General features: G+C 39.9%; 1 protein-coding gene and 1 pseudogene across 1 annotated transcript; both read left to right on the forward strand.

The window, feature by feature from the left end:
* The first annotated feature begins 769 nt into the window (after positions 1–769).
* On the forward strand, positions 770–1738 carry LOC136155888 (olfactory receptor 7A17-like). Its single transcript, XM_065918088.1, has one exon. It carries the CDS (start codon positions 770–772, stop codon positions 1736–1738), a length of 969 nt encoding a protein of 322 aa, XP_065774160.1.
* Positions 1739–11785: 10047 nt separating this feature from the next.
* LOC136155894 (olfactory receptor-like protein OLF4) lies at positions 11786–12750 on the forward strand (annotated as a pseudogene).
* The last annotated feature ends 13567 nt before the right edge of the window (positions 12751–26317 follow it).

Here is a 26317-nt window from a genome sequence, read left to right on the forward strand (position 1 = left end):
CCTTGCCAGGCACATATTTCTCTTGATATCATACTAGATCCTTCTTTCCCTTGCTTGAGTTATCTATTCAATTGTCACCTTGTTGTTAGCCTTACTTGAACACTCAGTACATGAAAATAACTCCTACTACTCTCTTTTATATCTAGTTGTGTTTTTTTTTAATCACAACTGTTATTACTTGACATATTAAATTATATTTTACTTGCACATCATTTTTCACCATCACTGGATTGTGAAAACTTCCATTTTTCAGCACCATATATTTGTTACCTGTATCTGTTTGGAGGAACTTGCCAGGTGGTAAGTGATAGAGAATCTGCCTGGCAATGCAGAAGAGGCGGGTTCAATCCCTGGATTGAGAAGATCACCTGGAGAAGAAAATGCCACCCCATTCCAGTATTCTTGCCTGGGAAATCTCATGGACAGAGGAGCCTGGCAGGCTACATACAGTCCTGGGGGTTCTCAAAAGTGCCAGATCCGGCTTAGGGACTAAACAACATGTGTTTTGAACATTGTTGACAGTCAATATATATTGTTGAAATGCATGAAAATATTTCTTATTACAACTGTAGAGTGCATGATTTCTCTGGGAATATGCTGAGAATGGGCCAAAAATGCCCCAATAGAGATGAAATAGAACTTTTCTAAATACAAAATATTAAACTTAATTTACTGAGAGCAAAATAGAAATTACACTATGTGAGTTATGCCAATTTGTGTGAAAATCACTCATGCTATTTTTATTTCTCCTGGTAGTCACCTCCACCACATGGAACCAGGTAACAATACACAATTTTCTGAATTTTTTCTTCTGGGATTCTCAGTGGATCCAGAATTGCAGTCCCTCATCTTTGGGCTTTTCCTCTCCATGTACCTGATTGCTGTGTTTGGAAACCTGATCATTATCCTGGTCACCATCTCTGACTCCCACCTTCACACCCCCATGTACTTCTTCCTCTCCAACCTGTCCTTTGTAGACATCTGCTTCACCTCCACCACCATCCCAAAGATGCTTAAGAATATCCAGACCCAGAGCAAAGTCATAACCTATGAAGGCTGTATCATCCAGGTGTATTTTTACATATTCTTTGCAGGATTAGCTGACTTCCTCCTGACAGTGATGGCCTATGACCACTTTGTGGCCATCTGCCACCCCCTGCACTACACAGTCATCATGAACCTTCAGCTCTGTGGACTGCTGATATTGGTGCCATGGATGATGAGTGCTATGAATTCCTTGTTACAAAGTTTAATGATTTTGAAACTGACCTTCTGTAGAGAGGTGGAAATTCCCCACTTTTTTTGTGAACTCAATCAGATGGTTCAACTTGCCTGTTCTGACACCTTTCTGAATGACATGGTGATGTATTTGGAATCAGTGCTTCTAGCTGGTGGGCCGTTTGCTGGTATCATTTACTCTTACTCTAAGATAGTCTCTTCCATACGAAGAATCTCATCAACTCAGGGAAAATTTAAAGCATTTTCCACTTGTGCATCTCATCTCTCAGTTGTCTTATTATTTTATTGTACGAGCCTAGGAGTGTACCTTAGCTCTGCTGCTACACACAGCTCACACTCAAGTGCAACAGCCTCCGTGATGTACACTGTGGTCACACCCATGCTGAACCCATTCATCTACAGCCTGAGGAACAAAGACATAAAGAGGACTCTGAAGAGAGTCTGTGGGATAGTAGGTATAAAAAGGCCAACTGTCCTGGGGCAGATGAAGTGCCCTTGATTGCATTGCTCAAAGTCTGAGAATCAGTAATTGTGACATTCTTCTCAGTGTGGAATAAAATTCGCTCCTACTTATTTCCTTGGACATCCATTTTTATAAAAATTCAACTTTTTATACAATCTCAGTTACTCACTTTATTAAACTTTCTTTTCATTCTCTCATTTAGGTATTTTTTTAAAGTTCTGCTTTTTTCTACTGCAAACTTTTCCAAACTTTGGATAGGAAATGTTTTATTTTTTATGAAGTGTCATGAGGAATAATACTTTCTTAAATGACAAAAGTCATCCTGAGTAATTTTTGCCTTGCTTTCTGGAAAAAATTGTCATGAGATATATTACTCATGTAAAAAAGTATACAAGTCAGAGAGAAGGCAATTTATATAATTTTATAAAAGGGTGGACTGAATCAGAGGGTGTGGAGCTTTGGATAAGGAGAGTTGATTGCAATGTTACAGGCATATTTTCAATTGCGCAAGGTGCCATTGCTCCAAACTCTGCATTATTGACCGGTCAAATCTTTCTATATGCATAGTGTGCCTATATACCTCATGATGAAAGATGACTCACTAGAGAGCTTGACTACCTATCCAGTCATGTGGTTCAGGTCACAATTTGAACAAACATGTTTGCCAATGTCCTGCTTACCTGGGAGGAAACTGCAATGGAATAACTTTTTTATATAATTATCTGTCATACAATTAAAAATCAGAATAGTGAATGCTATCTTTAAATATTATAATAAATGCATAGAATGAGATTATTGGAGTTGATCTCCAATAATTTGTTAGTTCTATACCATTTTGTTTTTTATTCTGTTACTTGTTGCTGCATAACCATTCATCCTAACAATAACTGTTCTGATATGATGTCTTTATTATCAAATGAGATTTAATATTAAGGGGTTGTTCTGAGCTCTGCTGGATTTCCCATGAGTCTATGTTTCTCTGTAGTTCTATATGTTGGACTCTAAAGCTCATCCATGAGGTTGTATAGAGCCATGTAGCAATTCTTTCCTCACTAATATATGATAGTCTACTCCATATATTTGTGTATTTTAATTAATGCTTATGCATGTGTCCTCAGTGGTGTCTGATCTTTGTGACCCCATGAACTGTAGCTCACCAGGCTCCTCTGTCCATGGGCTTCTCCAGGCAAGAATATTGGAGTGGGTTGCCATTTCCACTTCTGGGGATTTTCTTGACTCTGGGACCAAACCTGCATCTCCTGCATTGGCAGGTGGATTCTTAACCACTGAATCCCCTCAGAAGCCCCAGTTTTAATCTTAGAGCTTGTGGGGAAAAGTTTAACAGGGTGACTTCAGTATTATGGTGGCAGAAGACACTCCCTTTGTCTCTCCCCGTCAATCTGCAACTTGTAGATAACATCATGCATAACTAAATTTTTTTCTACCCAACACATTGGGACACCAGACATACACAAAGTTGTACATGTGAAGGTGAGTGCGTTTTCACATAGAGGCGGTGGACCCAGGGGAACAGCAGAGGCAGTGATGCTGATCCCAGCCCCATGGCTGAGGCAACTGAGCCCGCAGCCCCAGAACCCCTGGTAGTACCCCTGGAGGTGGTGCCTGTAACCCTGGCCTCCTGGATGCAGCGGCACCTGCGGCCACAGGGAACCTGGCACCAGTGGTGGGGGGGCCCTCAAACAAGGTCATCCTGGATGTGGCAATAGCACCAACCAGTGTGGGACCCCCAGCAAAGATGCCAACACATCAGGGACACTGACAGCACCAGGTCACCAGTGATGCTGGAGGCACAAACACTGATGGTAAGGACAATGACAACGCCTCTGGAAGAGGCCATGAAATGCAAAGCATGCAGTTCCTCAAATATAGCCAGAAGCAGCTCATGTGAAAGAAACCAAAAATTGTGCCACAAAATCACTTAATTGAAAAACGTAGAAGGACCTCTGTTAGCAATCTGTTGAATTGTTAGAATCAAAGTGTACAAGGCTTTGCCTACATAAGAAAACTGTTTGCTCCCTCAAATGCGTGGACAGAGGAGCAACCCACTGAGCACCATGAAAAATCACAGTAACATGGAATCACTAAAAGAACACGGCAGTTTTCCATGAGCTAATTTAAAGGCATGAAAGATTGTGATCAAGCAAGTGGAAAATTCAAAATAGTGTCATGAATAAGCTCAACAAGCTACAAGAAAACTCACAAAGACATTTCAGTTAGTTGAGAAATAAAAATAATGACCATAAGGAACAGTTTCCAGAATGATGAAACCTCTTAAACATAAGTAAACAGAAATTCTGGTGCTGAAGAACTCAGTAAGTGAGATGAAGGATGAGTTGCAAAGCACTGGAAGTGGAGACCATATGGAGTAGAGAGACTGAGTTCAAAGGTAGAATGATTTAGGTAGATGTGAGGGAAGAACTAAGATTTTTTTTTTTTTTTTTAATGAAGATATTCTCTGAGAAACTTCTGACTCTACCAACAGTAAGAAGGATATTGGGTGTCTCAAAAGCAGAAGAGAGGGAGAAAGGATCAGAGAGATTATGCATAGAAACAATAGCTGAGAATTTCCCAAGTCTGGGGAAGGAACCGAATGCACACTTCCACAGAGGTATTATAATAGGACACATGAATGTTTCAGTGCAAAAGACCTTCTCCAACACACACATATTAAAACTGTCAAAAGTCAACGAAAGAAAAGACTTAGCTTGTGGGTCAGTAGGTAAGAATCTGCCTGCCAAGGCAGGAACAGGCGTTGGGTTGATCCCTGGTCGGGAAAGATTCCACACGCCCGAGAGTCTTGAAGCCAGGGCACCGCGACTGCTGAGCCTGCAGTGTGGAGCCCGCGCTCTGCAGCCAGAGAGGTCAGCGCGGTGAGAAGTCCTCCTACCGCAGTGAAGAGTAGCGCCCGCCCCTCCGCAACCAGAGAAAGATCCCGCAGAGCAAGGCGGACTCGGGTCGGTCAGCAAAAACCACTACAATACTGTAAAGTAACTAGCCTCCAACTAATAAAAATAAATGGGGGAAAAAAAAAAAGAAATAAAGCAAATAAATAAATAAATTCTTTTTTCAAAAGTCAGTGAAAGAATGCTGTTTTTATATACTAGTATGTATATTTAAAATAGGCAGTCAACAAGGGCCTAGGGAATTAAATACAGGGGAAATAAACTCAATATCTTGTAATAATCTATAGTGGAAAAAGAATCTAAAAAAGAATCTATCTATATATATATGTATATAATTTTGCTGTACAACTGGAACTAATATGACACTGTAAAACAATTACATTTAATAAAAATTATTAAAAAGAAAGAATATTAAAGGTATCCAGGAAAAAAAGTGAGCACCCTGCAAAGATACCCACATTGGATTATCAACAAAGTTCTTAGCAGAGACTCCACAGGCCAAGAGAGAAGGGGATATCATTCTCAAACCATCGTGATGTAAAAACTGCTAGCCAAGAATCCTCCATCCAGCAAATGTATCCTTTGCATATGAAGAAGAAATAAAAGCTCTGTCAGATAAAGAAAAGCTGAGGGAGGTCAGCACCCAGAATTGTCTTATAAGCAAAGTTGAAGTGTTCTCTTCTACTTGAAATGAGAAGGCAAAAGTACCCAAAAGATCAGGTTGATAGGCAGAAACAGAAAACTTAAACTATATATCAGACTAAGACAACTCCATTAAATAAATAAATACACAACCATATTAAAAATGGGTAGAGGACCCTCAATAGATATTTTCTCCCAAGGAAGACATACAAATGACCAACAGACACAAGAAAAGTGGCTTACCATCATTAATCTTCAAAGAAAGAGAAACTAAAATTGCAAGAGTTACACCTTCCACAGGAAGAATGGCTATTACAAAGAGACAAAAATCCACAAGTTGATGAGGGCCACATGAGACCAGGAAATGTTACACGAATTTCACAATTTCTTCTTCTGCAATTATCAGAGAAACCAGAACTGCAGCACCTTATATTTGCACATTTTCTCCCATGTTCCAGATCACTGTGCTTAAAAACCTGCTCATTATCCTGGCCACCATCTCTGACTCCCACCTCCACACACCCATGTAATTCTTTTCCAATCTGTTCTTTTAAGATATATTTCACATTCACCACCATCCCAAAGAAAGCAAAGCCATAACCAGTGAATATACTGTTACCTACTCTTTGTAGATTTGGGCAGCATTATACTGACCACAAAGACCTATGATCACTTCATGGCCGTCTGTCAAACTCTGCATCACTCTGTCCCCATGAACATCCCCCAGCCCCCAACACACACATTTTGTGGGCTGTTGGTTCTGGTTTTTGGTTCATGAATGCCCTACATTCTCTGTTACAAAGATTAACAGTGTTGCAACAGTCCTTCTGTACCTTCTTGGAATTCTGTACGTTTCCTATAAAAGCAAATAAGAGGTCCATTTAGTCAATTGTGACATCTTTCTTAATGACATGATGCTGTAATTTGAAACTGTTGTATTCCAGATTTAATGGACTGGTTCCAAATTGGGAAAGGAGTACGTCAAGGTTGTATATTGTCACTCTTCTTATTTAACTTATATGTGGAGTGCATCATGAGAAATGCTGGGTTGGATGAAGTGCAAGCTGGAATCAAGATTGCCAAGAGAAATAGCAATAACCTCAGAAATGCAGATAACACCACCCTTATGGCAGAAAGTGAAGAGGAAGTAAAGAGCCTCTTGATGAAAGTGAAAGAGGAGAGTGAAAAAGCATTCTTAGAACTCAACATTCAAAAACCTAAGATCATGGCATCTGGTTCCATCACTTCAAGGGAAAGAGATGGGGAAACAATGGAAACAGTAAGAGACTATTTTTAGGCTCCAAAATCCCTGCAGATGGTGACTGCAGTCACGAAATTAAAAGACACTTGCTCTTTGGAAGAAAAGCTTTGACAAACTTCGACAGTATATTAAAAAGCAGGGACTTTGCCAAAAAAAAGACCATTTAGTCAAAGCTATGGTTTTTCAGGTAGTCAGGTTTGGATTTGAGAGTTGGAACGTAAAGAAATCTGTGCACCAAAGAAATAATACTTCTGAATTGTGGTGTTGGAGAAAACTCTTGAGAGTCCTTTGGACTGGAAGGAAATCAAATGAGTCAATACTAAAGGACACCAATCCTGAATATTCACTGAAAGTACTGATGCTAAAGCTCAAGCTCCAATATTTTGGCCACCTGATGCGAAGAGGTGACTTGTTAAAAAAGACTTTGATGCTGGGAAATATTGAAGCCAGGAGGAGAAGGGAACAACAGAGGATGAGTTGGTTGTATGGCATCACTGACGGGATGGACATGAGTTTGAGCAAGCTCCAGTACATGGTGAGGGACAGGGAAGCCTGGCGAGCTGCCGTCCATGGGGTCACAAAGAGTCAGATACAACTGAGTGACTGAACAACAAATGTCTTACCTGGCATCCTTTACTCTAAGATAGGTTCCTCTCTATCTCAAAACACCATCAGCTTGGGGGAAGTACAAAGTGCTTTCCACCTGTGCATCTCACCTCTCACTTGTATCCTTATTTCATTGGACGGGCTTTGAGTGTACCTCAGCCCTGTGGCTACTCATGCCCTTCGGCTCAGAGTCAAGTGCAATCACCTCAGTGATGTACACTGTGATCACACCCATGCTTAGCCCCTTTATCTATAGTCTAAGGTATGAAGACATACACAGGGCTCTGAAAGGATTATTTGGAGTGGCAAGTATGAAAGGACCACCAGTGTTAGTGTTAAAGAAGTTCCCTTTTTATCAGGGTGTAAAGAATTTGAACTGGAGTCTGATATTCTATCTCAAATGATCAGAGACACAGTCCCTGGACCACCAGAGACTTGAGGAAACCTAATCTGCATTTGAACCACAGACCTTGGTGATTTCTATGAACAGTGAATTTATAGATATTCTTATCTCGAACAGGATTACTCACATTCTTACGCTGCCTTGGGAAGGAGAAATGTTTGTATTGGGAGCTTTTCTGTGTTTATAGGAGATTAGTAGCTTCCCTTCTGATATTGCAGTGTCAAAATCATGTCTGGTTGAGAATCACTGGGACAGAGTTCCAGAACTGAAAGACCTCAATCCAGACTCCAGCCCTTGCTTGGTTTGTACTTTTAAGCAGAACATAAAATCCTTCTGAGTTCCAATCTGACAATGGAGAATGGAGTACTTAAAAGTGCTACCTCAAAACCCGCACTATTTAAAAAATTAAATCTGACAATCACTATAACATGCTAAGACAGTTTAATGGTCATGTGTTAGTCACTCAGTTGTGTCCAACTGGTTGCAACCCCATGAACTGTAGCCTGCCAGGCTCTTCCATCCATAGGATACTCCAGGGAAGAATATTGGAGTGGGTTGCCATTTCCCCCTCCATGGAATCTTCACAACCCAGGGATCAAACCTATGTCTCTAACGTTTCCTGCATTGACAGACATATTCTTTACCACTGAGCTTCTTGGGAAGCCTGGTTTATGGTCATGTTAATATCACATCAGGCTTCTCTGATAACTAAGTTAGTAAAGAATCTGCCTGCACTGCAGGAGACACTGATTCAATTCCTGAGTCAGGAAGATCCGTTGGAGAAGGGATAGGCCACCCACTCCAGGATTCCTGTGCTTCCCTTGTGGCTCAGCCAGTAAATAATCTGCCTGCAATGCAGGAGACCTGTGTTTGATCCCTGGGTTGGAAAGATGCCCTGGAGAGGGGAATGGCTACCCAGTCCAGGATTCTGGCCTGGAGAATTCCATGGACTGTATTGTCCATGTGGGCCAAAGAGTCAGACATGACTGAGCGATTTTCACTTATCATATCAACATATAAATATTTTTCTTATAGTTATAAACATTTTATAGTGAGAGACTAAAAGGCAGCTGTTGACATCTGATATAACTGAGAAACTTGTAATTGGCTTGGAAAAACTGGCATAAATCCAGGCAGTATAATACCCACAATTTTATACTGAAAGAGTAATGTTGTCCCCAGTTCTGAAGAGGGAAATAGTAGTTTTAAAGACTTCAGAAGTTTTGTTTTTTTTTTTTTCCTCTACCACAAATCAAAGCTTTGAAGGCCCAAGGGAACTTGTCAAGACAAATCCTCAGTGTTATAGTTTAAAGAAGACTTAGATCTCAGGGATGTAATGAGGTTCTGTGAGCCTTAGTGCTTTGAAAGCAGGAGAATTAAAGGGGAAGGAGTGATAAAAACTGAATCACCCAACTTATAACACAATCACCTAGTAACAGAGAATCAACAGAAAAATAATTGCATTGCGTCCAGCCCAATGTCCCCAAGGGAAATCATGTTATGGGAGGCTGGAGTAACAAAAGGAAAATATGCCTAATTAGCTGACACGTGTGCATGCTTGCTAAGTCCTTTCAGTCCTGTCCAACTCTTTGAGACCCATGGACTGTAGCCCTCTAAGACAACTCTGTCCATGGGATTCTCCAGGCAAGAATACTGGAGTGGGTTTCCATACAGTCCCCCAGGGGATTTTCCTGACTCAGGGATCAAGCCCCCATCTCCTGTGACTTCTGCATTGCTGGTGGAGTCTTTATCACTGAGCCACCAGAGAAGCCCTGTGAGCTGACGCAAGAAGCTGCAAATATCTCTTCTACTGCAGCCCCTCCGCCTATGCCACTTTGGTTGGTGAGGATCTAGTTCTTAATTTAGATCCCTGAATCCGTCTGGGAGTCAATGTTTTATTTTATCCCTTCCTGTGGTCTTGTTTATGCACAAAAATTCAGTCTGATCATTAATCATTTAGAAACGATTTGGATTCTACAGGGAGAACCTTCTCTCTCAGTCTGCAGGCAGGTGAGAGCTCTGCACACATTTCAGGGGAGGTTCAGAAAGGATGGAAGCCAGGAGCATGTACCTGAGGTCACCTGAGGACCATCTAGCATATCTACAGGCCAGAGGTCACTGTGATTATTTCTGGCTTTCCTAACATTAGTGTATCTAGTTAGGTCTAAAAGTAAAGTGACCCCTTCACTCGTCAATATTGATAAATGGTAACAGAGGACGTTCAATTAGAAGGAACAGGTGGTGGTGATTTAGTCTCTAAGTTGGATCTGACCCTTTTGTGACCCCATGGACTGTGGCCCACCCGGCTCCTCTGTCCATGGAATTTCCCAGGCTAGAATACTGGAGGGGGTTGCAATTTCCTTCTCCAAGGGATCTTCCTGACCCAGGGATTGAACCTTGACCTCCTGGATTGCAGGTAGATTCTTTGCAAGGAGCCACTAAGAAAACCCCCTTAGAAGGAATGGGAGGCATAAACGGCTTCCAGTAAAAGTAGACAATAAGTCTAATCATCTTTTTTATGGACTGAAGTAAGCAAATAGGATAAAGCCTCATGAAAAAGAAGTATTCTGCATCTTCATATAAAATATATCCAACTTTTGTTGCATTTCATTTATTTCTGCTTTTGAATTGGTAGTTTATATTCCATTTGCTTATTCTCTTGGGGTATTTAAACTGTAAGATATATCACGTCATGAATATATATCCCTGTTTATGTCCTTGGAAAAATTTATTTTTATTTATTATATTTTTCTGGGCATGAAGGAGATGCCACTGGAGTTGGAATACTGATGAAGGAAGGAAACTTTTTATCGTTTCATTGGCTCAGGGCTAATTTGAGTTTATTGGATATTTTCCTGCTTAATTTGCCTATGTCCATTTTATTTTTCTCTCTTTTTTTCTTTCTCTCTCATGCTTTTCATTCTTCTCTAAATACCGGGAAGAAATTGGCCATACCAACGTTGAACCCAAAATTTATTGTTTTGTGGGAAGTTTATAAACTGGAATTTGGTGGTGGGATGGGGAGGGAGATGGGACGGGGGTTCAGAAGGGAGGGGATATATGTATACCCATGGCTGATACATGTTGAGGTGTGACAGAAAACAACAAAATTCTGTAAAGCTACTATCCTTCAACTAAAAGACACATAATTTTTAAAAAATCCTGGAACCCCTAGGCAAAAATAATACATTCTTTTGGAGAATAATAATTTGATCTGAGCAGCTTGATATGTAACCATTCATGGCCTAACGAAGGTGGATCTGGGTGACCAGTTTATGATCGTAACACAAGCCAGAAGGACATCATGTGAGCGTGTGTGTGTGTGTGTGTGTGTGTGTGTGTGTCTGCCTGTTCCTTGTGGAGAGAGACCAGTTCTTAAAGAAGAGGCATCTGTACTCATATGTTAAGATGACTTATACTACAGAGGTCAGAAGTTGGTCAATAGATGGAACTTAGTAGGGAAACTGACATACTTCACAGGATGGTTTTAAACTAAATTCATAAAGTGCAAGGAACCACATTGAAGGAGGGATTCTCTATGTGGTGAAGGTTCAACTGTAGCAGGGAGACCACCTTGTTCCTCAGCATCCTTGACACCATCTCTGATCACTTCCCCTCCTACTTATTCCTTCGCTCCACTGGCTTCCTTGTTTGCACTTGAACATGAGGAACAATCATCTCTGTCACGTCCTTAGCAGTGGCAGGTCCCTCTGCCAGGCACACACTTCTTCTGACATCACAAAGGTTTCTTCTCTCTTTCTTCAGGATCTTAAACATCACCTAGTATGAAGCTCTTCCCTGAACACTCAGGACAAAATAATACTTTCTGCCACGCTCTCCTTTATACCTAGCTTTGTTTTCTTCATAGCATTTGACATTCTGACATATTCTATCATATTTTACTTGAATATCCTCATTCACCATCCTTGGATTAGGGGAGGTTTATTTTTCAGCACTTTCTTCTGGGTCAGCACCAAATATGTATTTCTCAAATAAATGAAAAAATACCTCATTAGAACTCTAGAATGGATGAGCTCTTTGCCAATGTGATGTGAATGAGACCAAAATTCTTTGTCAGACATGAAATGGAGTATACTTTCAAAGAGAATTTTTCTATAAATAAGGTGTTAAGATCAACTACTTGAGGGCTACATAGAAATTGCAGTATTTCAGCTATGTGAATTATGCCAGTTCGTGTGCAAACGAGTCACATTATTTTCCTTGTTCCTGGTAGGCACCTCCATCCCATGGAATCAGGGAATAATACACGAATTTCAGAATTTCTTCTTCTGGGACTTTCAGAAGAAGAAGAACTGCAGCCCCTCATCTTTGGGTTCTTCCTCTCCATGTACCTAATCACTGTGTTTGGAAACCTGCTCATCATCCTGACCATCATCTCAGACTCCCACCTCCACACCCCCATGTACTTCTTCCTCTCCAACCTGTCCTTTGTAGACATCTGTTTCACCTCCACCACCATCCCAAAGATGCTGTGGAATATCCAGAGCAAGAACACAGGTATCACCTATGAAGGCTGCATCACCCAGATGTATTTTTACATACTGTTTGCAGGATTGGATGACATTCTCCTGAGTGTGATGGCCTATGATCTAGGTATGTGGCCATCTGCCACCCCCTGCACTACATGGTCATTATGAGCCCTCGGCTCTGTGAACTGCTGGTTCTGATATCCTGGGTGCTGATTGCCTTCTATTCCTTGCTACACAGCTTAATGGTGCTGCGATTGTCCTTCTGTCCAGAAATGCAAATCCCCCACTTTTTCTGTGAACTTAGTCAGGTGGTACAACTTGCCAGTTCTGACAACTTTCTTAATAACATAATGCTGTATTTTGCAGCTGTCCTGATGGGTGTCGGTCCTTTTGCTGGCATCCTTTATTCATATTCTAAAATAGTTTCCTGCATATGTAAAATCACATCAGCTCAGGGGAAGTATAAAGCATTTTCCACCTGTGTGTCCCACCTCTCAGTTGTCTTCCTATTTTATTTTACAGCCTTAGATGTGTTCCTTAGCTCTGCGGCTACCCACAACTCACATTCAAGTACAATTGCCTCAGTGATGTACACTGTGGTCACACCCATGCTGAACCCTTTCATCTACAGTCTGAGAAACCGAGATATAAAAGAGGGTCTAAAGAGATTGTATTTGATGCCAAGTATAAAACCAATTATGCTAGTGTTCTGGATTGCATAACTCCAAGTATCAAAACCAGAAATTGTTCCTTGATCATTGTGAAAGAAATTTTGCTCCTTGCCCTTATTTCCTGGGATTTCCATTTTTCTTTCCTTCTTTTAATTCAGTATCTTTATAGAATTTTAGGTACTCTGTTTTTATGCTTTATTCTCAGTCTAATATTTAGACAGTTGTTATTTTTTCCTACCCACAGTTTTCCTATCTTTGGATCAAAAATGTTTGGAAATCCATTTCTTTGATGGAGTATCATAGAATCATGGAGACTTTATCAGGAGCAATGTCTTTTCATCAGAGCACTTAGTCTGTTGTTGGTCAGTCACACAGTTGTGCCCACCTCTTTGTGACCCCACATTTGCAGCACTGCTGGCCTGTCTGTCCCTCCCCATCTCCCAGAGTTTGCCGAAGTTCGTGTTCATTGCACTGGTGATGCCACCCAGCCATCTCATCCTCTGATGCCCTCTTCTCCTTCTGTCCTTGGTCTTTCCCAGCAGCAGGGACTTTCCAATGAATCATCTGTTTGCATCAGATGACCAAAATGATGGAACTTCAGCTTCAGCATCAGTCCTTTCAGCAAATATTCAGGGTTGATCTCCCTTAAGACTGACTGGTTTGATCTTCTTGCTATCCAAGGGACTATCAGGAGTCTTCTCAAGCAGCATAGTTCAAAGGGGTCAATTATTCCACCTTCTGCCTTCTTTACAGTCCAGTTCTCACAACAACATGTGACCACAGGGAAGACCATAGCCTTGATTATGGACCTTTGTTGGCAGAGTAATGTCTCTGCTTTTCAACACACTGTCTAGGTTTGTCATCAGTTTCCTACCAAGAAGCAATCATCTTCTGATTCCACGGCTGCACTCATCATGCGCAGTGATTTTGGAGCCCAAGAAGAGGAAATCTGTCACTCCTTCCACCTTTTCCCCTTCTATTTGCCATGCAGTAATGGGGCCAGATGCTATGACCTTAGTTGTTTCAATGTTTAATTTTAAGTTGTCTCTTAGGAGATCATTTAATTTACTGGCAGTTTAAGAGGTTTTTCATAGGTATTACTTATTGCCTATTTTTAACTTGTTTTCTGTTAGTGTCATCTTTGTTTTTCCTTTTTCTTTGTGTTTCTTTTCTTATGATTTGATGATTTATTTAGTGATATGCTTGTGTTCCTTTCTCTGTAGGTTTTATCTTGTGTAGATTTTTGAAGTATGAAAAACAAAGGGTCTTCATATGATGGCCTACAATGATGTCTACTTATAAAAACAAGTTGTCTTTTAAGTTCATACACATACTGATCACACTACATTTTCACTCCCTGCCCTACATTTTATGTCTCTGAAGTCACATTTGATACCTCCTTAGTTATCCCTTTCATTCTTATTGCAGCTATACTTGATTTTAGGATTTTTTGGTCTATTGAGTCCTCACACCAGCTCAGTGATCTGACCCTCAGCCTCTCTCCGCTTCTGCCTTTACTTGCAGGGTTTCCTCGTCTTATAGTTTCTTCCCACTTGCTATGCCTTTCTTCCTTCTTTCTTAGAGATGGTCCTATAATGTTCTGTGTAGAGTATGTTTAGAATTGATAAATTCTATTAGTCTTAGATTGTCTGAAAAGTTCCTTATCTCTCCTTCAATTCTCGATGTTAGTCTTTCTGTGTAGAAAGCCCTAGTTTGCACGTTTTTCCCTCTCAACACTTTAAATATATCATGCCTCCCCATTATATCATACAAAATTTCTGCAAAAAAAAAAAAAGAAATCAGCTCATAGACCTATGTGCTTCCATCTTATATGACACTGTTTTATTTTTGCTGGCTTTAGAAAACCATATCTTTAACTTTGTGGCTTTAATTGCTGTATCTTGGTGTAGGTTTTGTTACTGTCATTTTGGGGGACTCTTTTTGCTTCTGGTACCTGAATTTGCTTTTTTACTCAGGTTTGGGAACTTTTCAGACATAAGTTTATCAGATAAGTTCTGATGACCTTTCCTTCTGCCTTTTCCTTCCTGGACACTGCAGTTATGCCAGTGTTGGTGTTCTTAATGCAGTTAAACATCCCTCAAATTATTCCCTTTTATAATCTGTTTTTTCTTTTCTGACTAATCATTTCCATGATTCTATATTTCAGTTAGATTATGCATTCTTCTGTATTACCTGGTATATTATTAATTACTTCTAGTTGTTCATTTCATTTAATGGAATGTTGAGTTCAAACTAGTTTTTGTTTTATAGTTCCCTATTAAAATCATAATGAATTCAACAGTCCTTTTTACAAAAAATTAAATGTTTTATGGTCTTCCATTATTAACAAAATGCACAGGGTGAATACTGGAAATAAATCTTCTTTTCGAAAATTTCTTGAATCATTTTAGGTTGAGAAAATGGTGTTTTATATCTTTACAAATGCATTGATTCCAATCTGGTGAATTGTTTGTTTCTCTTTCATTGGCTGTTTTCTAGGCATGATATCTTTTTATTTAAGTTGGGACAAATTCCTCTGTATTTTCATTTTATTTATCTTTGTCTGTCTTCTGAAATTATGTGCCACAGTTAACTCTTGCTGTCTTAGAGTTGTATCTTTTTGTGGGAAGAGTTATATACAGTTGATGTGTGCCCAGTGACTTTACTGGAAGAGCTAGACGTGATGCTATCACAATTCATGCCTTTCTTTGGGGTGTACTGAATGCAGTCATCTTGCTAAGAGGAATGGGGAGCTTGGACTTGAGTCAGGTATGAGATGTGGCTGCCTCTTTGTCTAGAGGCCAGAAGAAAATGGCATCCCACTCCAGTATCCTTGCCTGAAAAATTCCATGGATGGAGGAGACTGGCAGGCTACATTCCATGGGGTCACAAAGACTCAGATGTGACTGAGCGCACACACACACACACACACACACACACACACACACACACACAGGCACACACAGACACACACAGTAATATGCTAAGATAGTTTATGGTGCATATCAGCATATAAATGTCTCTCATAAGTACAAGCATTAGTAATGAAGGATTAAAGGATAGCTCTTAACTTCTGATATAACTGAGAAATTTCTAATTGACTTGGAGAAACTAGCATGCATCCAAGGAGTATATTAGCCATGGTTTTATTCTAAAGTAGCAAAGTTATCCCCTGTTTTGAAGAGAAGAATAGTAATTTTTAGAGATTTCAGTGGTTCCGTCCCTGCCCCAAGTCAAAGCATTAAAGACCCAAGGGACCTAGTCAAGACAAATCCTGAATGTTACAATTTAAAGAAAATCTTGTACTCAGGGATATGATGACATGCTGGGAACCTTAGGGCTTTGGAAACAAGAGAATTAACAGGAAGGAGTAATAAAAAATGAATTCACCTAACCTATATGCAGTGTCTTAGGAACAGAGAATCAGCAGGTGAAAAAATCCATTCTGTCCAGAAAAGTGTCCCCAAGGGAAATCATGTAGTTACAGATTGGAGTACCCAGAGGAAACATGCCTAATGAGCTGACAGAGGAAGCTCCAAATATCTCCTCTGCTGTAGTCCCTCAGCCTCTGCCACTTTGGTTGAGGAGGACCTGGTTCTTGCTTTGGAAGTTCTACATCTGTCTGGGAACCAATGCTTCATTTTTATCTGCTCCTGTTTTCTTGTTTGGGGAAAAAAATTCTGTCTGCATCAGTAATCATTTAGGAGGAATTTTGACTTCTACTGGGAAAGCCTTCTCTCTCAATCTGCAGGCAGGTGAGTCTGACAGCTCCACAGACCCTGTAGGAGAGTGTCAGTGATGATAGAAGCCTGGAATGTGTACCTGAGATCACTGAGGACCAATCTTGCATAGCCCAGAGGCCAGAGGTCATTGTAGTTGTTTTCTGGTTTCCCTAATATTAAAGTACTTATTTACGGTCTAAAAATAAAGTGAACTGTTGCATTTGAAAGTGCAAGTGTCAATCTTGACAATTAAATTGTAACAGTGAAAGCTCAGAAGGAATGATGTTAGTGGTTTAGTTGCAAAGTTGCTCCAATTCTTGTGACCCCATGGCCTTTAACCCACCCAGCTCCTCTGTCCCTAGGATTTCCCGGGCAAGAATGCTGGAGTGAGTTGCCATTTCCTTCTCCAGGGGATCTTCTTGACTCGGGGATTGAACCTATGTGTCCTGCATCGACAAGCAGATTCTTTACTTTCTGAACCACCAAGATAACCCTTTTAGAAGGAATTGGAGGCATAAAATGCTTCCAGTAAAAGTAGAAAACTAGTATACAGACCTTTTTTATGAACAAGGGGAAACAAATAGGGGAAGTGCTTAAGAAAAGAAAAAGCTTCTACTGCTTTATATGTTTCACATAAGACATATTCAGCTTCTGTTGTATTTTGTCTATTTCTGATATTGAATTGGTAGCTTATATTCCATTTTTTTCTTTTCCTCTTGGGATATTCAAACTGTAAGATGTTCCATGTCATAAGTATATCATTTTTTATGTTTTTAGACAAAAGATATTTTTCTGTATAATTTTTCCAAATTAAGGAGAAGCCGCTGGGGTTGGAATGTTGATGAAGCAAGGAAATCTTTCTTTATTGCATTGTCTCATAGTCATTGAGTATATTGGATATAGTTTCCCCTTCAGGTCCATATATCCACCTCATTTCTCCCTGTTTCTTTCACTCTCATCCTTCTAATTATTCTCAAAATACCAAGCAGACATTGGCTATACCAAAAATGAACCCCACATTAATTGTTCCATGAGAAGTTTATAAACTGGAATTTCATGGTAAAAAGTATATATTCCTTTGGAGAATAATTATTTGACCTGACCAGCTGAGCTGTAACCACTCACAGGCTAAACAGGGTGAATCTGGGTGACCAGTGTATAATGGAGACACAACAAAGAACATGTGTGTGTGTGTGCTGTGTGTGTATGCGTGTGTGCTGTTTGTGTGCTGTGTGTGCGTGCGTGCTGTGTGTATGTGTGTGTACTGTGTGCGTATGTGTGTGTGTGTGCTGTGTGCGTATGTGTGTGCTGTGTGTGAGTGTGTGTGCTGTGTGTGTATGTGTTTGCTGTGTGCGTGCTGTGTGTGTGCGTGCTGTGTGTGTGTGCTGTGTGTGTATGTGTGTGCTGTGTGTGTGTGTGTGCTCTGTGTGTGTGTGTATGTGTGTGTGCACACATGCAAAAGTTTTATATGCATACTTATATAGAAAGAGTTGGAAATGACTGAGCACACACAAACACACACATACACATATATATTTATCTCTGTTACACATTTACTTTGTTGATCAAACATTGTCTGTGAGAACCCTTTGTATGCTGCAGTTGGAGTATTTTTATTACTGTCTTTGCTCACATTATTCAAGATGAATTAGAGCCTTTATTTTCTTTCCACAAAATGCTTGCCGTTTAGTTATTTTATGTATATATAGTTGTATTTGTGACAATGCTTGGTAATTTATAAAATGTATTTGGTCAGTCAGTCATATGGTGTTCTCTCCATTGCTTTTCACATTTTTATTGAAATAATTGAGCTGTCACTGTAGTATTCTTCACTTGAAAATATTTGTTTTTAAAACATGGCAGTGATTGCTTTCCTGTATATATTTTAATGCTAATTAATCACTTATTATGGGCCTCCTAGGTGACACTAGTGGTAAAGGACCCACCTGCCAATGCAGTAGGCGTAAGAGAAATAACTGGATCCCTGGATCTGGAAGATCCCCTGGAGGAGGGCATGGCAACCCACTCCAGCGTTCATGCCTGGAGAGCCCCATGAACAGAGAGCCTGGTGGGCTGTGGTCCATAGGGTTGCAGAGTTGGAGATGACTGTAGCTACTTAACACACACACACACACACACAACCACCTATTAAGCATATTTCTAACGTTTACTCTCTTCTTCCTTATTGTTCCTTTTAATCTTTTGTGGTTAAATGTATTTCTAAAAGTTGTATCACCTTTGGACATCATATAGAAACAATTATTTAACCATTTCATTAAATGTCACCTTTGTCTTTCATGACCATATTTTAATCCACCTATCTTTATTTAAGAAAAAAAACAAAACAAAACTGAACTTGAATACTGCTTCCTCCTTGCATTTAAAATATCTTCTCTTATTTTATTTCCAAGTCTGTGGCAATTTAACATTGAATTAGTGGCCAGTGTTGTTATCATTAAATTATTACTGTTCAGGTCTTTATGAAACTTAGTTATAGATATTCATTCAATCTTGTTACATTCAGTTATTTTAAAACCGTTACCACTTAACCTAGTTTTATTCTCAGTAACATTGTCCCACATATGCTTGGTTTCTTTTAAACTTTTCTTTCTATATTATATACAAACACCTATTCATACACTTTTCTACAAATGTATGAATAGAATCCTGTGCATATCACAGGTACTCTTGATTCAGTGCAGTCTTTTTTTTTTTTTTTTTTTTTCTCTACCTGTGTTCCCTCTCCCCTACTGGTCAATAATGCCCCACGGACTTTCTTCCAATCAACTAGTATTCAATGTCATACGGGTCCATTATTTCAATAACTGTTTAGTATTTCATAAGAGGCTGTGCTTCTCACATTGCAGACTGTCTTTCCTAATCTTTCTCTTCAAGTTTCTATTATATCAATCCTACAATAATATTTGAGATTGTTAAATTCAAACAATGTTTCTAAGCAAGAGCAACTTTGTTTCCCTGGGAACACTGAACGATGCTTTGTAGAAATATCTGTGTGTTACTCTGGGAGCAGTGGGTGGAGGTCAGGGATGCTCTAGGCCTCCTGCAAGCACAGAACAGACCCCACCACAGAGAACAGCCTTTCAGAAAATGTCAACAGCACTGAGACTGAGAAGCCTCCAGGTAAAGAGCTTCTGTACTTTTACTATCTGTGCCATTGTTCAGATAGTTTTCCCAACAATGCAACATTTTAAATTTCTGTATGCAAACAGATAGTGCACCTTTGCTCCCTGTTTCAAAGTACCACTGTAAACTGTGTGACAACTCTTTAAGTATTTCCCCACATGGATGGTTGTGAAAAAGTGTTCTTTTCTTAACTGTTACTGAGTTTGATAAAAAATAATGCCTTGAATTGTCATTTTGATGTGTCAGTTTTATTATTACATGCCCAGATGATATAAACCTCTTATTTTACCACTACCAGCTTTTGAAGTGATTTTTAAGAATTGCTGTTTCTCAGCTGACCTTTTGGGGACTGTTTTGCCATAAAAATGCTTTTTCATTTTACATAGTTAAATAAGTCTATCTTATGCTGGATTTCTTGCTTTAAGACAGTTCGGCACACTTGTGGATTTTAGTGTTTTGTTTTCTAGGTGTTCACTGAAAAGGACTGGTTTTATATTGGATAGTAATCCCTCTGATTTATTCTATAATCTAATATTCCCAAATTGAAGTACATTTCTTATATGTCTTTAACAAAATCTGTTACATTATATATTATATATATTATATTCATGCTTACACATTTCCCAATTTAATTATTATTAGTAGAGTTGGATATCAGCAAATCATTACTATTTTAATATTGTTTGAGTAGTGTGTGAAACTCCATTCAATTTTTTAAAAAGACAAATGTGTTGGAACTAATTTATTCAATTATTTTTCCTGCAGTTCCCTTTATTTTGTAACTTCACATATATTTAAATAAATTTCTGTTTGACGGCATGCATGCTAAATGGCTTCATTTGTATCTGACTCTGTGACCATATGGACTTTTTTTTCTCTACCAGAAATCAATGCTTAGAAGACCAAGGAACCTCATCAAGACAAATCCTCAGTGTTAAAGTTTAAAGAAGAATTAGATCTCAGTGATGTAATGAGGTTTTGTGAGCCTTAGTGCTTTGAAAGCAGGAGAATAAAAGGGGAAGGAGTAATAAAAACTGAATCACCCAACTTATAATGCAATCATCTAGTAACAGAGAACCAACAGAAAAATAATTGCATTGCGTCCAGCCCAGTGTCCCCAAGGGAAATCATGTTATGGGAGGCTGGTGTAACAAAAGGAAAATATGACTAATTAGCTGACATGTGTGCATGCTTGCTAAGTCCCTTCGGTCCTGTCCAACTCTTTGAGACTCCACGGACTGTAGCCTTCTAGGCAACTGTGTCCATAGGATTCTCCAGGCAAGAACACTGGAGTGTGTTGCCATGCAGTCCTCCATGGGATTTTCCTGCCCCAGGGATCAAGTCCCCATCTCCTGCGACTCCTGTATTGCAGGTGGATTCTTTATTACTGAGCTGCCGTAGAAGCCCTGTGAGCTGACACAAGAAGCTCGAAATAAGTCCTCTTCTGAAGCCCCTCAGCCTGTGCCGCTTTGGTTGGTGAGGACCTAGTCCTTAATTTAGATCTCTGAATCTGTCTGGGAGCCAATGCTTGATTTTATCACTTCCTGTTGTCTTGTTTAGGTACAAAAATTCTGTCTGCATCATTAATCATTTAGAAACGAACTTGGACTTCTACAGGGAAAGCCTTCTCTCTCAATCTGCAGGCAGGTGAGAGCTCTGCACACATTTCAGGAGAGGGTCAGAGAGGACGGAAGCCAGGAGCATGCACCTGAGGTCACCTGAGGGCCAATCTAGCATATCCAGAGGCCAGAGGTCATTGTGGTTATTTCTGGCTTTCCTAATGTTAGTTTATCTATTTAGGTCTAAAAATAAAGTGAACCCTTCACTCGTCAATGTTGACAAATGGTAACAGAGGAATCTCAGTTAGAAGGAACAGTACTGGTGGTTTAGTTGCTAAATTGTGTCTGACCCTTTTGTGACCCCATGGACTGTAACCCACCAAGCTCCTCTGTCCATGGAATTTCCCAGGCCAAAATACTGGAGTGGGGTGCACTTTCCTTCTCCAGGGGATCTTGCTCACCATGGGATTGAACCTTGGCTTCCTGCATTACAGGTGGATTCTTTACCAATGAGCCACTAAGAAAGCCCCATTAGAAGGAATGGGAGGCATAAAAGACTTCCAGTAAAAATAGACAATAAGTCTAATAATCTTATTTATGAACAGAAGTAAACAAATAGGAAAATTCCTCAAGAAAGAGAAGTATTCTGCTTCTTCATATACAATATATTCAACTTTTGTTGTATCTCATTTATTTCTGGTTTTGAATTGGTAGTTTATATTCCATTTGCTTATTCTCTTGGGATATTTAAACTGTAAGATATATCACATCATAAATATATCCCCAGTTATGTCTTTGGAAAACAATATTTTTCTTCATTATATTTTTCTGGGCATGAAGGAGATGCCACTGGAGTTGGAATATTGATGAAGGAAGGAAACCTTTCCTCATTGCATTGTCTCAGGGGTCATTTGAGTTTATTGGATATTTTCCCTCTTAATTTGTCTATGTCCATTTCATTTCTCTTTTTTTCTTTCTCTCTTATGCTTTTCATTCTTCTCTAAATACTGAGAAGAAATTAGCCATACCAACATTGAACCCAAAATTTATTGTTCTATGGGAAGTTTATAAACTGGAATTTGGGGGTGGGATGGAGAGGTAGATGGGAGGAGGTTCAGAAAGGAGGGGATATATGTATACCTATGGCTGATTCATGTTGAGGTGTGACAGAAAAGAACAGAATTCTGTAAAGTTATTATCTTTCAACTAAAAAACACATAAATTAAAAAAACAAAACAAAACAAAACAAAAAACAACACTGGAACTTCTGGGTAAAAACCTTACATTCTTTTGGAGAATAATAATTTGATCTGCCAAGCTTGATGGCCTAACGAGGGTGTATCTTGGTGACCAGTTTATGATAGTAACACAATCCTGAAGCATCGTGTGTGTGTGTGTGTGTGTGTGTGTGTGTGTGTGTGTGTGTGTGAGTGTGTGTTTGCCTGGGCCTTGTGAAGATAGACCAGTTCTTTTTTTTTTTTTTCTACAATTATTTTTATTAGTTGGAGGCCAATTACTTTGCAACATTGCAGTGGGTTTTGTCATACATTGACATGAGTCAGCCATGGAGTTACATGTATTCCCCATCCCGATACCCCCTCCCACCTCTCCCCACACCCGATTACCCTGGGTCCTCCCAGTGCACCTGGCCCAAGCACCTGTCTCATGCATCCCACCTGGACCAGTGGTCTGTTTCACCATATACATGCTGTTCTCTCGAAACATCCCACCCTCGCCTTCTCCCACAGAGTCCAAAAGTCTGTTCTGTGCATCTGTGTCTCTTTTTCTGTTTTGCATATAGGGTTTTCGTTACCATCTTTCTAAATTCCATATATATGTGTTAGTATGCTGTAATGATCTTTATCTTTCTGGCTTACTTCACGCTGTATAATGGGTTCCAGCTTCATCCATCTCATTAGAACTGATTCAAATGAATTCTTTTTAACTGTTGAGTAATATTCCAAGATGTATATATACCACAGCTTCCTTATCCATTCGTCTGCTGATGGGCATCTAGGTTGCTTCCATGTCCTGGCTATTATAAACAGTGCTGTGATGAACATTGGGGTGCACGTGTCTCTTTCAGATCTGGTTTCCTCAGTGTGTATGCCCAAGAGTGGTATTGCTGGGGCATATGGAAGTTCTATTTCCAGTTTTTAAAGAAATCTCCACACTGTTTTCCATAGTGGCTGTACTAGTTTGCATTCCCACCAACAGTGTAAGATGGTTCCCTTTTCTCCACACTGTCTCCAGCATTTACTCCAATTTTAATCTTATAGCTTGGGGGAAAAGTTTATCATTGGTGACATCAGTATTGTTGTGGAAGAAGACACTCCCTTTGTCTCTCCCCTTCAATCTACAACTTGTATATAACATCGTCCATAACTAAAGTTTTTTCTACCCAACACATCAGGCCACCAGAGATACACACGGTTGTACATGTGAAGCTGAGCAGATTTTTCACGTAGAGGAGGTCGAACCAGGGGGACAGCAGAGGTAGTGATGCTGATCCCAGCCCCGTGGCTGAGGCAACTGAGCCCGCAGTCCCAGAGCACCAGGTAGTACCCCCGGAGGTGGTGCCTGTAACCCTGGCCTCCTGGATGCAGCGGCACCTGCAGCCACAGGGAACCTGGCATCAGTGCCGGGGGGGTGACCCTCAAGCAAGGTCACCCTGGAGGTGGCAATAGCACCTACCGCTCTGGGACCCTCAGCAAAGATGCCAGCACATCAGGGACACTGAAAACACCAGGTCACCAGTGATGCTGGAGGCACAAACACTGATGGCAGGACAATGACAATGCCTCTGGAAGAGGCCATGAAATGCAAAACATGCAGTTCCTCAAATATAGCCAGAAGCAGCTCATGTGAAAGAAACCAAAAACTTGTGCCACAAAGTCATTTAATTGAAAAACATAGAAGGACCTTTGTTAGCAATCTGTTGAATTGTTAGAATCAAAGCATATAAGGCTTAAGCTACATAAGAAAACTGTGGTCCTTCAAATGCACAGACAGAGGAGCAACCTACTGACCACCATGAAAAACCACAGCAACATGGAATCACAAAAAGAAAACAACAGTTTTCCATGAACTAATTTAAAGGCATGAAAGATTGTGATCAAGCAAGTGGAGAATTCAAAATAGTGTCATGAAGAAGCTCAACAAGCTACAAGAAAACACACAAAGACACTTCAGTTAGATGAGGAATAAATATAATGGACATAAGGAACGGTTTCCAAAATGATGAAAGATCTTAAACACAAGTAAACATAAATTCTGGCACTGAAGAATCAGTATCTGAGATGAAGGATGAACTGCAAAGCACTGGAAGTGGAGACCATATGGAATAGAGAGAGTGAGTTCAAAGGTAGAATGATTCAGGTAGATGTGAGGACAGAACTGAGATTTTTTTTTTTTTTAATGAAGATATTCTCTGAGAAACTTCTGACTCTACCAACAATAAGAAGGATACTGGGTGTCTCAAAAGCAGAAGAGAGGGAGAAAGGATCAGAGAGATTATGCATAAAAACAGTAGCTGAGAATTTCCCAAGTCTGGGGAAGGAACCGAATGCACACATCCACAGAGGTATTATAATAGGACACATGAATGTTTCAGTGCAAAAGACCTTCTCCAACACACACATATTAAAACTGTCAAAAGTCAATGAAAGAAAAGACCTCCCTGGTGGGTCAGTAGGTAAGAATCTGCTGCCAAGGTGGGAACAGGCGTTGGGTTGTTCCCTGGTTGGGAAAGATTCCACACGCCCCAGAGTCACGAAGCCAGGGCACCGCGACTGCTGAGCCTGCAGTACGGAGCCCGCGCTCTGCGGCAGGAGAGGTCAGCGCGGTGAGAAGTCCTCCTACCGCAGTGAAGAGTAGCGCCCGCCCCTCCGCAACCAGAGAAAGCCCCCGCAGAGCAAGGAAGACTCGGGGCAGTCAGCAAAGACCACTACAGTATTGTAAAGTAACAAGCCTCCAACTAATAAAAATAAATGGAAAAAAAAAAGAAATAAAACAAATAAATAAATAAATTCTTTTTTCAAAATCAGTGAAAGAATGTTCTTTTTATATACTAGCATGTATATTTAAAATAGGCAGTCAACAAGGGCCTAGGGAATTAAATACAGGGAAATAAACTCAATATCTTGTAATAATCTATAGCGGAAAAAGAATCTAAAAAAAAGAATCTATCTATATATATGTATATAATTTTGCTGTACACCTGGAACTAATATGACACTGTAAAACAATTACATTTAATAAAAGTTATTAAAAAGAAAGAATATTAAAGGTATCCAGGAAAAAAAGTGAACACCCTGCAAAGATACCCACATTGGATTATCAACAAAGTTCTTATCAGAGACTCCACAGGCCAAGAGAGAATGGAATATCATTCTCAAACTATCGTGATGTAAACACTGCTAGACAAGAATCCTCCATCCAGCAAAGGTATCCTTTGCATATGAAGAAGAAATAAAGGCTCTCCCAGATAAAGAAAAGCTGAGGGAGGTCAGCACCCAGAGCTTTCTTATAAGTAAAGTTGAAGTCGTCTCTTCTACTTGAAATGAGAAGGCAAAGTTACCCAAAAGATCAAGTTGATAGGCAGAAACAGAAAACTTAAACTATATATCAGACTAAGACAACTCCATTAAATAAATAAATATACAACCATATTAAAAATGGGTAGAGGACCCTCAATAGACATTTTCTCCCAAGAAAGACATACAAATGACCAACAGACACAAGAAAAGTGGCTTAACATCATTAATCTTCAAAGAAACAGAAACCAAAATTGCAAGATGTACACCTTCCACAGGAAGAATGGCTATTACAAAGAGACAAAAATCCTCAAGTTGATGAGGGCCACATGAGACCAGGAAATGTTACACGAATTTCACAATTTCTTCTTCTGCAATAATCAGAGAAACCAGAACTGCAGCACCTTATATTTGCACATTTTCTCCCATGTTCCAGATCACTGTGCTTAAAAACCTGCTCATTATCCTGGCCACCATCTCTGACTCTCACCTCCACACACCCATGTAATTCTTTTCCAATCTGTTCTTTAAGATATGTTTCACATTCACCACCATCCCAAAGAAAGCAAAGCCATAATCTGTGAATATACTATTAACTACTCTTTGTAGATTTGGGAAGCATTATACTGACCACAAAGATCTATGACCACTTCATAGC

This window comes from Muntiacus reevesi, chromosome 1 (assembly GCF_963930625.1).
Source record: "Muntiacus reevesi chromosome 1, mMunRee1.1, whole genome shotgun sequence".
In the NCBI taxonomy this organism is placed as follows: domain Eukaryota; kingdom Metazoa; phylum Chordata; class Mammalia; order Artiodactyla; family Cervidae; genus Muntiacus; species Muntiacus reevesi.

What these genes read in the sequence shown, in the direction of transcription:
- LOC136155888 (XM_065918088.1), top strand. Translation starts at nt 770, where the DNA reads ATGGAACCAGGTAACAATACACAATTTTCTGAATTTTTTCTTCTGGGA.